This window comes from Vigna angularis, chromosome 4 (genome assembly GCF_016808095.1).
Source record: "Vigna angularis cultivar LongXiaoDou No.4 chromosome 4, ASM1680809v1, whole genome shotgun sequence".
In the NCBI taxonomy this organism is placed as follows: Eukaryota; Viridiplantae; Streptophyta; class Magnoliopsida; order Fabales; family Fabaceae; genus Vigna; species Vigna angularis.
The window spans coordinates 32803565-32819980 of NC_068973.1; the positions used below are offsets into that span (position 1 = coordinate 32803565).

Here is a 16416-nt window from a genome sequence, read left to right on the forward strand (position 1 = left end):
TATTTATTTTTAAATTATAATATTTTTTATTTTAATTATTATTAGAAAATTTATTTTTTATTTTTTAATTATCATGAAATAAAGGTGGGCATATATGGTACTAGTTTGAGAATTAAAAGTACTATACTCTGATTATTTTTAATTTTTTTCCTTCTCCTGAATAAAAAGTAAAATTAATCTCAATATTTTTTATTTAATTATTTTTTATTTTTTCCCTTTCCTCCTTCATAGAAATAATTATAAAATATTTAAACTAACAATAATTTATATTTACTTACACATCCCACATCAATATTTATTTAATTTAAACCACTTTGTTCTAATATTTATTCTATTATTCAAAGATCGAAATTTTAAATTACACTTTTTACTTTTATTTTTATGAATTTTCCTTCCCATTTTGAAAAAAATTAGAAAAAACATAAAACTGAAAAATCATATATTATTTGATCATCAGGAAGTTAAAGTTTAGTCTAAATTTAATCTTTTATAAACCGAATTCTCAACTTACTGAATAAAATGTCTATCTTAATAATTAAAATTGAAAATTTCATTTTAAAATGGGTATATTTTGAAAAGAAAAATCAATATATCTCAGTAATTCCTTTAATTTGAAATTTTGTTATTCTTTTTTTAGAGTTTCTTTTAAATATTGATTTTCAGAAAGTATTTCCAAATTGTGTGAAAACTTTAAGTATGTATTAAAACTTTGACACCTTCAGAAAGTAACTTTTAGAATGTGTTAAAAGTTTAATTCATTTTCAAAAAAATAAAAAAAAGAGTGTTTCAGGTAAAAAAATAAAAAATGTATTAATAAAATTAAGAAGTGTAAATAACAATATTCGTGACTTTATTCTAGGCGGTCATTAGTATGTTTATTATTTGCTCATAATTGTGCTTTCACTTTAGTTTTGTTTGGGCTTTGAGTTGACTTGCTAAACTAGGCCTTATGTATTATTAGTATGATGTGCGGGTATTAATCAATAGGGGTGCGAGTAGTAAACGCCTAATCAAACTCTAGGTTTGGGCTACTGCAACCATTACATAAGTTGGGTTGTAGGCTTAAATAAAGTTGATTTCAGTACAACAACTTGTCAGAATTGTTATAGTTTAAATAACGATGGATAAAACCAAAACTCGGAGGAATCAGCCGTGCCCACACAACAACAAATCAACATTCTCTCTTTCACTCCTCCACCCCCACACCACATTCTCTCTTTCCCTTCCTTGTTCCTTTCCTTTTTTTTTTTAATTTATTTTCCGTTTTCGGTGCATCTATCCACTAAGAGGTGAGATGAGTTTTCCTTGAGGATGTGACTTATTCATTTCCAGAGGGGTGTAGTCGTTTGAAACTTTCCTGCTCTATTCCGTGGCTGGAAATCATGTTGGTTTCTTCTTCTTCTTTAATACTTTGCATGCATTTGGTTGCTGTTGAGGTGTTGTGTGAACATGTTGTTAAATTTGTGTTTGTTTGGTTTGTTGTATTTGGAGGTGTTATGTGAAAAAAATAGGAGAAGAGATTGTTGAAGACCTTGAACGAATATTGGATATCCGTCCACGGATATGGGTATCTGTTGAAGGGGAAACGGATCCTCATATCCGTTGGCCTTCTATATTTATTTTTTTTTGTTTATGCAGAAACAATTTTCTGATATGCTGCTAAAACACTTTTTGGAAGACAAATGAATGATTCTTTGACCTTTAGACACATCAGGAATTCAAATTTTCAGGAAGTGACTCTAGAGGTTAAGGGAAAAATAGTGTTGAAATTTGCTATGTGTTATGGTTTTCGAAACCTACATAACATTGTACGAAAACTTAAAACTGGGAAATGTGATTATCATTTCCTAGAAATCATGGCATGCCCTTCAGGTTGCTTAAATGGGGGAGGTCAAACTAAACCAATTTCAGGATAGTCTCCCAAAGAACTGAGTAGTTGTTAGAATCAGTTTACATGGAAAATGTTTTGGCAGCATCACCATTTGACAATCCCATTATTAAAGGCTTATATGACAAGTGGCTTAAGCAGCCAGGTTCTGTGAAAGTTAGGAGATACATGCATACCCAATATCATCCTCTTGAGAAAAGCATTACTTCTCAGTTGCATAATTGATAAGACGTTGAAATTGAATATTTTCATATTGTTTCCTCTCGAGGTCATTTTATGATATTATAAGGGGATGATTACTTAAATCCCTGTTTTGGCTCCTTATGAATATTTTTGCATACTGGAGTCGTCCAATTTTGGTAGTGAACAGATCTTTTAATGTATATACACCCTTTTTGATATGCTTCTATTTAGATAGAAATAAATTACACATTTTGTAATTTACTACATGGACCTCAGCTTTGTTGTTCCAGGAGGTCCTATGTTGCTTTTTATTAGGGTCTACTAGGTTCTTAATAAATTATTCCTTCATGACATGTGTCAGTGTGCGTGATTGATGAGAGGACGTGTGACAATGTCTGTTATTGTAGCACAAACCATATCTGTCATGTGAATATCTATTAACGGAACTCTCATTCCTTCAATCACAGTAGTTTAATTTTTACTGAGGGGTATTTGTGGAATATGGTGGTGTAAGGAGAAACACTCTGTTGGATCCATCAGATGATATACTTACAAGTAATTTTTTAAATTGAATAAGCATTTTATGCATTATTAACTCGTAAACTCGCTCAAAGAATTACATTTGCTATCGATCTCATCTGTTTTATTTTAAATTTGCATATTTCTGTTACTAAAAGTCGTTGGAAGAAATAAGTGTCAATATTTAAGATGAATTCTTATAAAATATATACAAATTAATATATAAAATAAATCGATTTGATATGTGAGAAACTATATTGAAAATTCTACATTAAATACAAACAAGACCAATTTACATTATATATATATATATATATATATATATATATATATATATATATATATATATATATATATATATATAAATCCAAACTTCACTTTATATATTATATAAATTTTAATTTTGAGCTAAAGAGTTAAATTTTATATTATATTAAAGGAAAATCCGTACCCCAAATTTAGAGCAAACTCTCAATTATTATCTGAAACTAAAAATAGTAAAAAAAAACAAAAAAAAAACCACCAACCTAAAAATGTCTCTATCGAAACAAAGATAAAAAATAAGATTCAAACTATATGATGAATATTTTAGTTTTATTTGGTGGCATGGTTGGAGAAGATTGAGAAGAGAAATAATTGGAAGGAGCTTACGTAGTTGAAGAAGGCACTTATGTATATTAAAAAGTTAATAGAGTTTTGAATGGTTAGAAATAAAATTAAAAGTGTTGAATTAGTTGAAGATGACGACTGAAAGAGACAGAAAAACTAGCTTCAATTGTTATTCATTTTCTAACTTGGGAAAAAAGAAGAGCAGATTATGACCTCTTTCAGTGTTTCATCACCTTTTTCGTTTATAAATTTATCTCATAGCAGAACCGTCTTAAAATCATATTGTTTCAAATCTCCTACATCATTCGGTGTCTCCTAAATTTTTGGAGTATCCACCTTATCGAAACATCCATTTTATAGCAATTGGATAACTTTAAAAGTTAGTGTAGTAGATAACTACTTCTAGTTACTACGCCTAACATTTTTCTTTCCATTCTTTCAAACCAAATTTCTATCTTTCTACTACTTTTCTAGGAAAAAGAAATTCTGATCCATTATATTTAATAAATATATATTATTTAGGAATTGAAATCTAAAAAATGTTTAAATATGGATTTCTTTTTCAACCTATTTTCTTTAAGACAAAATTATAAAGAATATCAATTTAAAAATGGATAATATTTCATATATATATATATATATATATATATATATATAAGGGTTTACTAATTTATATATCAAAATTTAATTGACAAAAATATCCTTATATATTAAAAAAGATATATTCAAATATAAAGGTATTTTAATAATTTTTATTTTTAATTCAAAATAAATATATAGAAAAATCATAAATTTTTCAAACATCCTTAATATAACTTTTAAAATTCATAATATATAAGAGATATTTTTATCAACTAAATTTTAGTATTCTAAGTTAACAAACCATATATATATATATATATATATATATATATATATATATATATTAACTCTAACGTATGATGAGAACACATTAACTTTTTATAAAAAAAAAAAATTCAAATTATTACTTTAATTGATTTAAGAGGAAGTCATCCTGTATATTCTAGAAACACTTATTTTTACATCTACAGTAATAATTTTTCTTTAAAAAAAAAGGAAGAAATCTTAATAAAATAATAATATAACAAGTTACTTGTTATATCTCCTTTACATATATTCAAAAACAAATTTATGTTAGATTTGAGGTGTTTATGTGTACACGTAAACTTCTAAAACTTATATACTGTACTATAAATGCACCCTTATCAATATTTAGTTTGAGCTAACAAAGTATGTTAAATCATTTCTTATATTAGAGTTGGCAATCTATATCATATATTAAATTTTCCGAATTATTAGTTACTGGACTTCTAAATTTCTTCAACTTTGATTTCATTCTTTTCTTTGTCGACCTTTTGTTCTTTTTTTATCACTAGTTTTCTTATGACACAAGAAAATATAGGTTGATCTTGGTATGTAAATAATTAATTTGAGTATAATTTGTATATTATCTTATAGTAAAGGAGTTGTAAAATTGGTCAAATATAATTTTTTTTTAAAAAATAAAAAGATTGTGAGTTTAACTTTTTCATTAAAAAAATAAACAACTAACATCTAACAATAAAAAAAAAACTTAATAATTTGAACAATTTTACCATCAAAACTTATGTGGATTTCGAACTCTCTTTTTTTTTTTGTCAACATTAATTTTCTTTAAACTATTAACTATTTCTGGTCATAATATGTGAAAACGAAGATCAGAAAGTTTAGAACATGGCTAGAATTAATCAAATAAACATTTCCCTTAATAACATTTTCGCACTAATTGTAATGAGATGCATGTATAACTTTTTTTTGTTGAACTTTTAAATCCTCCTCACACAAAATCATCCGTAAATGTATTGAAATTTTCAAAATAACAAAGTCAGTTTGCCCTTCTTTCAACTTTTTTCAGACCTTTATATATATATTTTAAGATCTCTTTCTTTCATCATTTTTTAATTTGCAGTATTTACGCTTTTCATAAGTTCAGTGTTAATTATTATATACGTCCCTCCTTACTTCTAAGTTAGAATAACCTTTTATAAATATAATGTTCTTTACATTATTTTAATGAACACTCTTACCTACTAAATAGTGGAATTCTTTTTTCTTCAACCAGCTTTTTTAACATTAATCTGTCAGTTTTAATATATGACATTGTTTTGTTTTTTGTTTTTACTTTTGTTATCAATTATATTAGTCAAAAATTAATTTTAAATTATATGAATCACACTTACAAACAGGTAAAAAATAACTAAATAGAAATGGGATAAATTTTATTAATTGATTTCTTGGAGTGGTTTGATTGTTTTTCTTTCCCAGAAATTTGTTGATTTCATTATTTTGTTCCTCAATGGGTTGAAAACCAATTAATGCTCAATCATTGGTTTTTGTTCAACAACTCCAAAAATATTTTTACCTGCCAATGTTTTATTTTTCATCATTTCCGTGATTTCTCATTGAATTTTATTTCAAATCCTAAGTCTGTTTCGATCCTAATTTTTATTTGTAGAGTTGAATTTGGTCGTTTCAATAAATAGGATTTGCCGTTCATTTTGTTTTACGTGTTTTGAATGATTATTTAATATCAACTTTCCTACAAGTTTCAAATACCACTAAACCAAACAAAACTGGACTCGTATTATATATACTTTTGCAAGAAAAAACAAATCTTAATTAGAAATGTTAGAAAATTTATAATTTCTTTTATTGGGCTAACTTTATCAACTCAGAGTTGTAAATATTTGAGGCAGGTTTAGTTCAAGAAAATATACCTTTTAATTTTAATTTTTAACTAACAAGCACAAAAGTGTCACCTTTTCACTGCTTAAGTGTTTGAAATTTGAGTGGAAATTAAAAAAACAAAAATATTATTTAACATACCTAAATCTTTTATATTTATTTGATATTATCTTTCTTTAATTTTTTTTTTGAAAAAATACAAAAATTTATATTTTTATTACTATTTTATCTTTGTATTATATTCTGTGTTAAATAAATGTAAAATTGTATTATAATATCAATATTCGAAACTAAATTATAGAATTTTGTCATAATATTTGATCAGAACAACATAAAGTGAGATCCGTTAATAAATAAATATAAATATCTTGTTTTAATAAAATCGAAGAACAATAAAAAAAAACATGTTATAACAAAAATTTCTAACATGTTAAATTTCTTTTGTAGTGACTTAAGTGTTTGAGTAAATTAAATTTAAAGTGGTCTATAGTTAGTGTGTAGAATTTGAAAGTTGGAAAGTTTAATGAAAATTATTTAATATTAGTATATTATTAGAGTTTAATGGAAAGTTTAATGAAACTAATCATATATATTTAATGTATTATTTATTTTAAAATTTTGTTTTGTTTTACTTTTAACAAGCAACTGAGAAAATAAAAAAAGAAATAAATATTTAAATTACACTTAATTTCGATTATTAAATAATGTAGGAATAAAAACAGAAACAAATCTTTATATATTAATAATACTGTGTGTAGTTTCTGTTTTTTTTTTTCATTTGGAGCTGAAACAAAAGTGATTAGATAAAATTAATGTTATTGAAGAAGATCTAAAATCATTGGCTCTCTCCCATTTGGTATTCGACAATGGATTCAAGTATTTATTCCGGCATCTTTTACTTAATTTAGATCCTTCCTTTTATTGATTTGTTTTGCATGTATCTAATTATTTATTGTGGTGTTCTAAATTCAAATGGACCTATTTTTTATTTTAAATAATTTTTTAGATGAAATTAGAGTTTTAGAATTTTTAAATGTAATTAATTTTATTATAGTTTTCAGTAATTATATTATTTTTTATTATGTCCTTTTTATTTTAAAAGTCATTTATTTAAATACATTTTTTTAATGAATATTAATTAAATTAAATTTTATTTATATTTTAAAAGTTTAAATTCTTTTATCTTTGTTTAAATTGCTACACTGAATTTTTTACATTTTTATTAGTTTCCACAGAACATTAATAATTAAATGTTTATTACTTTAATTTGCAATATTTATTTGTTTTTAATTTAAAGTACGTAAAAAAATTAAAAGTAGCACAAGATAAAAAGAAATTAAGAATAATTAATAAATGTATTAAAATAGAAGAAAATACGCTATAAATTATGAAATAATTGAATTTGAGCTTACCAAATATACATCCATTACCTTATGATATGAATTTATAAAGACTCGGTAAATCATTATATACAGAGTATTTTGGCTCCATTCCCTGCTACATCAATTACACACAATTTTGTTTTTTGCATCCATTAGGAAATGAAATGAGAATTTCGTTAAAAAAAATTTCTCTTTATTATTTAGATTCTTCCGATCTACAATAATACTTTAGGTTAGGTATATACGCATAATACACTAATATTAACACTGATATATTATTTGCTTGTGTATGTCAAATTCTTTGGCAGCTTTTGAATGGTTTATTAAGTAAGGTTTTGAAAATTTCATATTTTTGTCTCTATTACTATTATTTTATCCAAATGTTTTTTATTAATATTATTTTTTCACCCCATCAGACTTGCTCTTGCTGTTTCCAAAGGTAAAATCTGAAATCATCCATGGATGTTTGAAATGGTCGGAAGGATAGGACAGGTGACGAAAGGAGGACATTCTTAAATAAAGAAAAAAAATATACGTTATCAAGAATGTTTGAAAAAATAAATTAACAATTGTTGAATAGAAATTTAAAAATAAAAGCTTTATCCTGTTCTGAAAACTTTATGTAGTCGCAAAGTCTACGTAGACTCCTAATTTTTCTTGGCCACCATAATCCAAACTCTTACGGTACCGTTTTGGGCACCTTCTTTCTGCAACGTCAACCACCAAAGCATTAATTACTCGGAGACTCAAAACTCAACAGAAGAAAACTGATCAGAGGAGGAATCAGCGGCCATGAATGGTAGCTACTATTAATTAGGACCAAAATCTTCAAACCAAACACTCAAATTCAAACTCTCATGATCACTCTGCCACTCACCACCTTCCACCATGACCTTTTCCTTTTTTACTGTTATTTTATTCTCCTCACGCACTTTCCGCCACCGGCCACCGCGCAGCTTCCCAACGACCACACGCCACCGCCGCCGCTGGACCGCTTATCCAAGCTGAAGTTCGACAAGTCCATGGCCATCGTTCTGGTGATTCTGGTGGCGGTGTTCTTCTTCCTCGGGTTCCTCTCCGTGTACACGCGCCAGTGCGCGGAGCGAAGTATGCGAGGGAGGTTCGACCTGTCCATCTCGATCACGCGTCGGCCACGTGGTCTTGACCGCGAAATCATCGAGACCTTCCCCACCTTCGTCTACTCCACCGTGAAGAGCCTCAAGATAGGACGCGCCACGCTGGAATGCGCCGTGTGCCTGAACGAGTTCGAGGAGGCGGAAACGCTGCGTTTGATACCCAAGTGCAGCCACGTGTTCCACCCAGAGTGCATCGACGCGTGGCTCGCCAATCACTCCACTTGTCCCGTCTGTCGTGCCAACCTTGTCCCCAAACCCGACGACCCCTCCTTTGTTTCCATCCCAATCCCGGATCCGGTTCAACCCGTTTTAAACTCCCCGGTCCAACCCGAGCCCGCGGTTTCTCCCAAGCCCAATGATTTCATTAATCGCAACCGTTCACCGCGGTCAAGGTCAACGGGTTTCAGCATCGCCAGCTTGATTCCACGATCTCACTCGACGGGTCACTCGCTGGTTCAACCGGGAGAGAATTGCGAGCGGTTCACTCTGCGTTTGCCCGAGGAAGTGCGGAACCAGCTGATGACTTCTACGACGCTGAGTCGCACCAAGAGTTGCGGCTTGAGCCTGGGATTCACGCGCGAGAACAGTGGGAGGAGGGGTTACAGGACCAGAAGCGTTGGTCACAGTCTTAGTCCTCACGTGACAAGAGGCATGGGTGGCAGCAGCAGCAGCCCTCACGTGCGGGGACACGACAGACGGTGGTTTTTTCAGAGCCCTCCGGCAAAGGACTCCATTAAGGAAGATGTCGGCGAACGTTCTTCGGATCGGCTTTTCTCGGAGACCACGAAGGATACTGAGAATTAAATGTTTGGTTTGTTAGTTCGGTGGATGAAGGTCAAAGAAAGATTATTAGAAGATGATATGATGATGATGATATCATTACTCTTTACTTTTGCCATTTACGAATTTACCAACCACCAGTGTTTGCTTTCCAATGGAATTGTTCCTTTTACATTACGCACGCACTGTGTGCATGTATGTAACAGTATTTGTTCATTCTTATGGTTGTGGAGTTTGGAATTTTTTGTTTTCTGGGGAAACAAATACAGATTTCTCAAACAAACACTTTCTTTTATGGATGCTTATCTTCTGCAGTTTATAATGAATTTTCCACGAATTTTGAACTTTTATTTTTAATATTTTATTTTAATTATTTTTTTTAATCAACTTAAATGTAGTTTTATCAAATAAAAAATTAAGTGAATCCAAATCTTTTCATTAATTATCATTTGCTTTATTGCACTCGTTTCTAATATGGATCTCTTTTTGTGTGCATATATAACTACTTGGAATATATTAGGAAGAATTAATGTTGAATACTTTATACTCTCTTTTTTACTATAATTATTAAAGATGATAAACTTTAGTGAGTTTTGCTTATTGTTTTTAAGACTTTCAGCTCATCATTTTATTATTAACTTACCATTTCATTGTTCTCTATAGCTTAACTCATAATGATAATGACAATTACATTTTCCGACAAAATCAAATATTTACTGTGTGGCTGCGAATAATAACTTAAATTTGTGATTAAAGAGTTGCTTTTAATTCCGAACATTTATAAAATATCAGTTTTTTTTCTTTACCTGTTTCATATTCTTTTCTGTAAAATCCGATCTTTTATATTCAAAGAAAATTAATTATCTTAAAATTATGTGTGGAAGAAAAAAACTACTTCTATAATTGATCATAAAGGTAGTTAATTATCAAAATAATATAAAATTTTCAATTGTTTCAAACCATTCTTAAATGAAAAATAACCATTGAAATAATAATTAATTTTAAATTATGTTAAATAAACGTAGAATGTTATCACAAGTTTTGATCGTTATTTTGTGATTAACAATTATAAGTACGCTTTTATTTTCTAAAGTATACCATTTTCTTTAGAAGTGGCAAATAGAAAAAGAAAAGGTAGCTATCGGATTGAAAAACAAAAAAAAAAGGATAAAGTAATGAACGTGATCATTGATGCGATAAAAATTAAATAAAAAAAAATAGAGTTGAAAAAATAAGTAAAAGAAAAAAGTGGGTGAATGGTAGTTTTTTCCTAATTATTTTCAGTGTCTCTTTTGATATGTGGTTGATTACTAATATAATTTTATAACTTGTAGATTTTGTAATTGCTTTATTTACAATTAATCGTCCTCAACTTTAATGTTTTATATTCTTGAACGCAAAGTTAATTTTAATTTTTTTTAAATTACACCTATTGCTTTATGAAATAATGTTCAAAACAACATGAAATCTTTAAATAAGTGCATATAAAGCGATGGTTTTCATCTTTATACCAATAAGTTCAGCTCAGTGTACAAAGCAATCGTTATAAGGGTATTATTATATATATAATTAATTTAACCAATAGTTTATTAAATAAATAAAAAAGTAACATGACAATTACGTTACTTAAATTTTAACAATTAAATCCCTATCTAGTGAAAATGTTTTATACTATGATTAACAGGAAGTCAGAATTGAGAATGAACCTAGCCATATACATATTATTATATTAGAAGGAAAAAATAATTATATAAAAACAGAATCTTTGAGTTGATCAAGTCATCACTTTTATCATAAATTCTGACTATAACATTGTGCTATGCAATAAGTTTAAATATTGTTATATTTTATAAAATAAATATAAAAACTCAAGAAATAAACTTGACTTTCCACAAGTTTTATATGTTCTAAAGGAAAATTCTTCTGGGTTTATATATGTCAAGTACCTTACACAACTTATTTATACAGACCAACATTAATTTGATTTTAAAGTTTATCGCTATATATATAATCATATATAACTCATTATAAACACAAGAATAATGTATTTTTTGTTATAAAAGTACCGTTATATTGCAAAATATCTTTCAAAAGATATGATTTTGCGGTGGAGCTTTATGTTGCATCATTTTTTAGAAAGAAGTGGATTCACGTGGCTGCAACCTTTCGTGGTCAAAACCACTCCTGCAAGGCTTGGGATTAAACCGTGAAGAGGGTTTCTCAAGATATGGGATTTTTCCATTGGTTTTGGGCCTTGGGCCAACTTCGGTTATTTTCTTCTCTATAAATAGAGCCGCTGCTTTCATTCCAGGAATCATCAAAAACCGAGTGTTCTCTTTCTCTCTTGTTATTGAGCTTTATCTCATTCCTTTGCATAGATTTTCTTTAGTTTCTTTTTAGTTCCTTTTCTTCTCTTATTCTGGGTTTCATTATTTCTCTTTAAGAGATCCTTGTTAGTTCTGAGATCCTCAGAAATTTTGAGAAGTTCCTGTTGTATCCTGGGGGCTTGCGCAATACACTGCGGATAAGTCCTTAAGAACAATGATCTACACGTCTCAGGAAGTATATTGTTCGTGATCTTTATTCTACTTTTGTCAACTTTTACAACAATCTTAAGGACTTAAGGCTGACAACAACAACAATTCAATTCCGGAGAATCAGAATAATGTTTTCAGAACTCAGACGGCCTTCGCGAAACCTTTCCCGGATGTATCAAAAATTGAAGTCTTCTCTGGTCAGAATTTCCGACGCTGGCAAGAACGCGTGTCAACCCTCTTAGACATGTACGGAGTCGCTTTTGCTCTTTCATCTTCAAAACCCGACTCCAGTCTCCCTCCAAATTCAAAAAAAGTTGAAGACTGGGTCATGCAAACGAGGTATGCCGTCATACTTTACTTAGTGCACTTTCTAACGATTTGTTCAATGTATATTGTTCCTATAAGGAATCGAAAGAAATTTGGGATTCGTTGATTCTCAAATACACTACTGAAGATATAGTCAGACAAAGATTCATCATTGGGAATTACTATCGCTGGGAAATGGTTGAAGATAAGGACATAAAGTCGCAAATTAATGAGTACCACAAGCTACTCGAAGATATCAAAGCGGAGAACGTTCTTCTTCCAGATGAGTTTGTTTCAGAGCTTCTGATCGAGAAACTGCCGCCTTCCTGGACTGATTACAAGCAACAACTAAAACATAGGCACAAGCAAATGTCACTTTCAGAGCTGATCACTCACATAATTATTGAAGATACCAACAGGAAAGAATGTGCTGCTGTGAGGGCCAAAGCATTGTTTGCAAAAGCAAACATGGTAGAAGACAAACCTGCTCCAAAAAGGTACGAACACAAACCTCATCACAATAAGAAAAATAATTTTCGAAATTTCGCCCCAACACATCTAACCCCACCTTTAAGAAGAAAGGAAATTGCTTCGTATGTGGGAAGTCAGGCCATCATGCACCGTAGTGCAAACGCAGAGTAAGAAACGACAATCCTCCTAAGACTAATATAGTCGAAGGAGATGACATTATTGCTGTGGTCGTTTCTCAAGTAAATCTGATGACCAATGTGAGCAAATGGGTGGTAGACTCTGGTGCTACTAGGCATATATGTGCAAACAGAAGTGCTTTTACCTCTTACACTAGTGTAGGGGATGGAGAAGAACATGTTTACCTCGGTGATTCCAGGACCACTCCTGTTTTGGGAAAAGGGAAAGTTCTTCTCAAACTCACATCTGGAAAGACTCTGGCCTTGAGTGATGTGCTACATGTGCCATCAATCAGAGTTAATTTAATCTCTGTAGCACTACTGGGAAAAGTGGGGGTTAAAGTGTCATTCGAGTCTGACAAGATTGTAATGACAAAAAATAATGTTTTTGTGGGGAAGGGATATTGTGATCAAGGTCTCTTTGTACTTAACATTTATGAAAATATTAATGAATCATCTTCTTCTGCTTATATTATTGACTCATATGATATATGACATGCTAGATTAGGACATCTAAATTCTTCCTATGTTATGAAATTAAAACAACTAGGATTAATTAATATGCATGATAAACAGAGTAGTAAATGTGATATATGTGTAGAATCTAAAATAACTAAGAAAACATGTTTTGCTATAGAATGCCAAACTGAATTGTTAGGGTTAATTCATACTGATCTAGCTTATTTGAAACAAACAATGTCTAGAGGAGGTAAAAATTATTTTGTGACCTTTATAGATGATTATTCTAGATACACCAAAGTATACTTAATCAAACATAAAGATGAAGCCTTTGATGTCTTTCTTACCTATAAAGCAGAAGTAGAAAATCAATTAAATAAGAAAATTAAGAGGATTAGATCAGATAGAGGTGGTGAGTATGTGTTATTTAATGACTATTGTGTTAAAGAAGGTATGATCCATGAAGTAACCCCACCATATTCACCTGAGTCTAATGGAGTAGCTGAGAGAAAGAATATAACTCTTAAGGAGATGATGAATGCTATGCTTATTAGTTATAGTGCACCTGATAACCTTTGGGGAGAAGCCTTGCTTACTGCGTGTTTTTTACAAAATAGAATACCTCATAAGAAAACTGGTAAAACTCCGTATGAGCTGTGGAGAGGTTATCAACCTAACCTTAAATATTTAAGAGTGTGGGGGTGCCTAGCTAAGGTAATGTTACCCGATCCTAAGAAAAGGAAAATAGGCTCTAAAACCTCTGATTGTATGTTCTTAGGCTATGCTGAACATAGTGCTGCCTATAGGTTTCTAGTTCTTAAAAGTGATACACTTGAAAGAAATTCTATAATGGAGACGAAAAATGCTGAGTTTTTTGAACATGTTTTTCCTTTAAAGGTTAGTGAGACGTCTCAACCTATAGAAAATAATAATAATAGTGATGCCATGTGTGAGAAATTAAGAAGAAGTAAAAGATAGAGGAAGGAAACTTCATTTGGTAATGATTTCTATACCTATCTAGTTGATAATGATCCAAGTAACTTTGTAGAAGCCATTAGTGCTCATGATGCAAAACAGTGGGATAAAGCCATTAAGACTGAAATTGAATCAATTCAGAATAATAATACTTGGACCTTAGTAGATTTGCCTAAAGGAGCAAAACCCATTGGTTGTAAGTGGATCTTTAAGAAAAAGTATCATCCTGATGGATCTATAGAGAAGTATAAGGCAAGATTAGTAGCAAAAGGTTTTACTCAAAAACCCAACATAGATTACTTTGATACTTTTGCCCCTATGACTAGGATTTCCTCTATTTGAGTTCTGTTAGCCTTAGCAGCAATCCATAAGCTAGTGATACACCAGATGGATGTTAAAACTGCCTTTCTAAATGGTGATTTAGAAGAGGAAATTTATATGACTCAACCTGAAGGGTGTGTTGTACCTGGTCAAGAGAATAAAGTATGTAAACTTTTAAAATCTTTGTATGGATTGAAACAAGCACCAAAACAGTGACATGAAAAACTAGATAATGTATTGCTATGTGATGGTTTTTCACCTAATGATGTGATAAATGTGTGTACTCTAAATTTGAAAATGGTGATTGTGTCATTATATGTTTGTATGTGGATGACATGTTAATTTTTGGTACATGCAATGAGATTGTTATAAAAAGAGTACTGTTATATTGCAAAATATCTTCCGAAAGATATGATTTCACGGTGGAGCTTTCTGTTGCATCCTTCTTCCGAAAGAAGTGGATTCACGTGGCTGCAACCTTTCGTGGTCAAAACCACTCCCGCAAGGCTTGAGATTAAACCGTGAAGAGGGTTTCTCAAGATATGGGATTTTCCCGTTGGTTTTAGGCCTTGGGCCAACTTCGATTATTTTCTTCTCTATAAATAGAGCCGCTGCTTTCATTCCAGGAATCATAAAAAACCGAGTGTTCTCTTTCTCTTTTGTTATTGAGCTTTCTCTCATTCCTTTGCATAGATTTTCTTTAGTTTCTTTTTAGTTCCTTTTCTTCTCTTATTCTGGATTTCATTATTTCTCTTTAAGAGATTCTTGTTAGTTCTAAGATCCTCAGAAATTCTGAGAAGTTCCTGTTGTATCCTAGGGGCTTGCGCAATACACCACGGATAAGTCCTTAAGGACAGTGATCTACGCGCCTCAGAAAGTATATTGTTCGTGATCTTTATTCTACTTTTGTCAGCTTTTACAACATTTTTAACAATGACTTGAAAAATGTCTCACAATATTCTCGTACTTCTTTGTTCATAACAAATTAACATAATTTTGCCTCTATTCTTTCTCAAGTAAAGTTTTGTATTTGAAAAAAATTAATTACTTGTATCACTTTTGTTATTAATTTTCTCAAACAACTCAAATTGAATTTAACTAATGATTTTATTTTCTCCTCGTTAATAAAGTTGAATTTGACATACACGAGTTGTTAAATAACAAATTAATACAAACTTTAGTAAATATTATAATTTGCTTAGCTTGAAATTTCCTTGATAATTCTGATGCTTGGACTGGTGTAATGTATATTAAGTTCATTAACAAATCTAGTCCATCTCTAGTTTGACATTCTTCTTCTCTCTAACTTAAATTTAAAGGTGTTTTTATCTTAGCAATGAAATATGTTTTATCAAGATCGAAAATATCTTGCAAATACTTCTCTTTTACAAACCCTCTTTGACATCTTTTGATATCAAGTTTCTAGTATTCAGTATACGCTCTTCAACACTTCAAACACTGTCACCAAAAGAAAAATCTTCTAAAAAGATTCTTCATTGTTTAAGTCAGTAACATGATAATAACTCTGAAATTAAATCTCAATTAATGCAAAAGTTAAAATAAATTATCATAATGTCATATTTATAATACTTTGACTTAATACTTCTAAATTATCATAATCATAATTGTTATGGTTAAATTGTCTAGATTACATATTCAAACAGCACACTATGCTTAACGAAGTGGTTTCGATTAAAAAAAATGTTAGGAGATTTATTCACAGAATGTTGGGTTTTATCACTGGCTTAGTATGGAAGTTGTGTTCCTCTGACATGATCATTGGTGCTTTGGAAACTTATGCTGGACATGTTGCCTTTGATTGTTAACTTTCAAGGAAATTCATTTATGTTCTGTGTGTTTATGTCTTTAGCATATAAACTTTTCATTTCATTATTTCTTCTTTGATTGCTCAGTTACCTTGTTTTGGGA

The 16416-nt window shown here is 30.2% G+C and overlaps 1 protein-coding gene across 1 annotated transcript; it reads left to right on the top strand.

The window, feature by feature from the left end:
• Positions 1–7929: 7929 nt before the first annotated feature.
• Positions 7930–9498, top strand: LOC108331015 (RING-H2 finger protein ATL11). The gene has a single exon (XM_017565626.2). It carries the CDS (start codon positions 8184–8186, stop codon positions 9264–9266), a length of 1083 nt encoding a protein of 360 aa, XP_017421115.1. The 5' UTR covers positions 7930–8183; the 3' UTR covers positions 9267–9498.
• The last annotated feature ends 6918 nt before the right edge of the window (positions 9499–16416 follow it).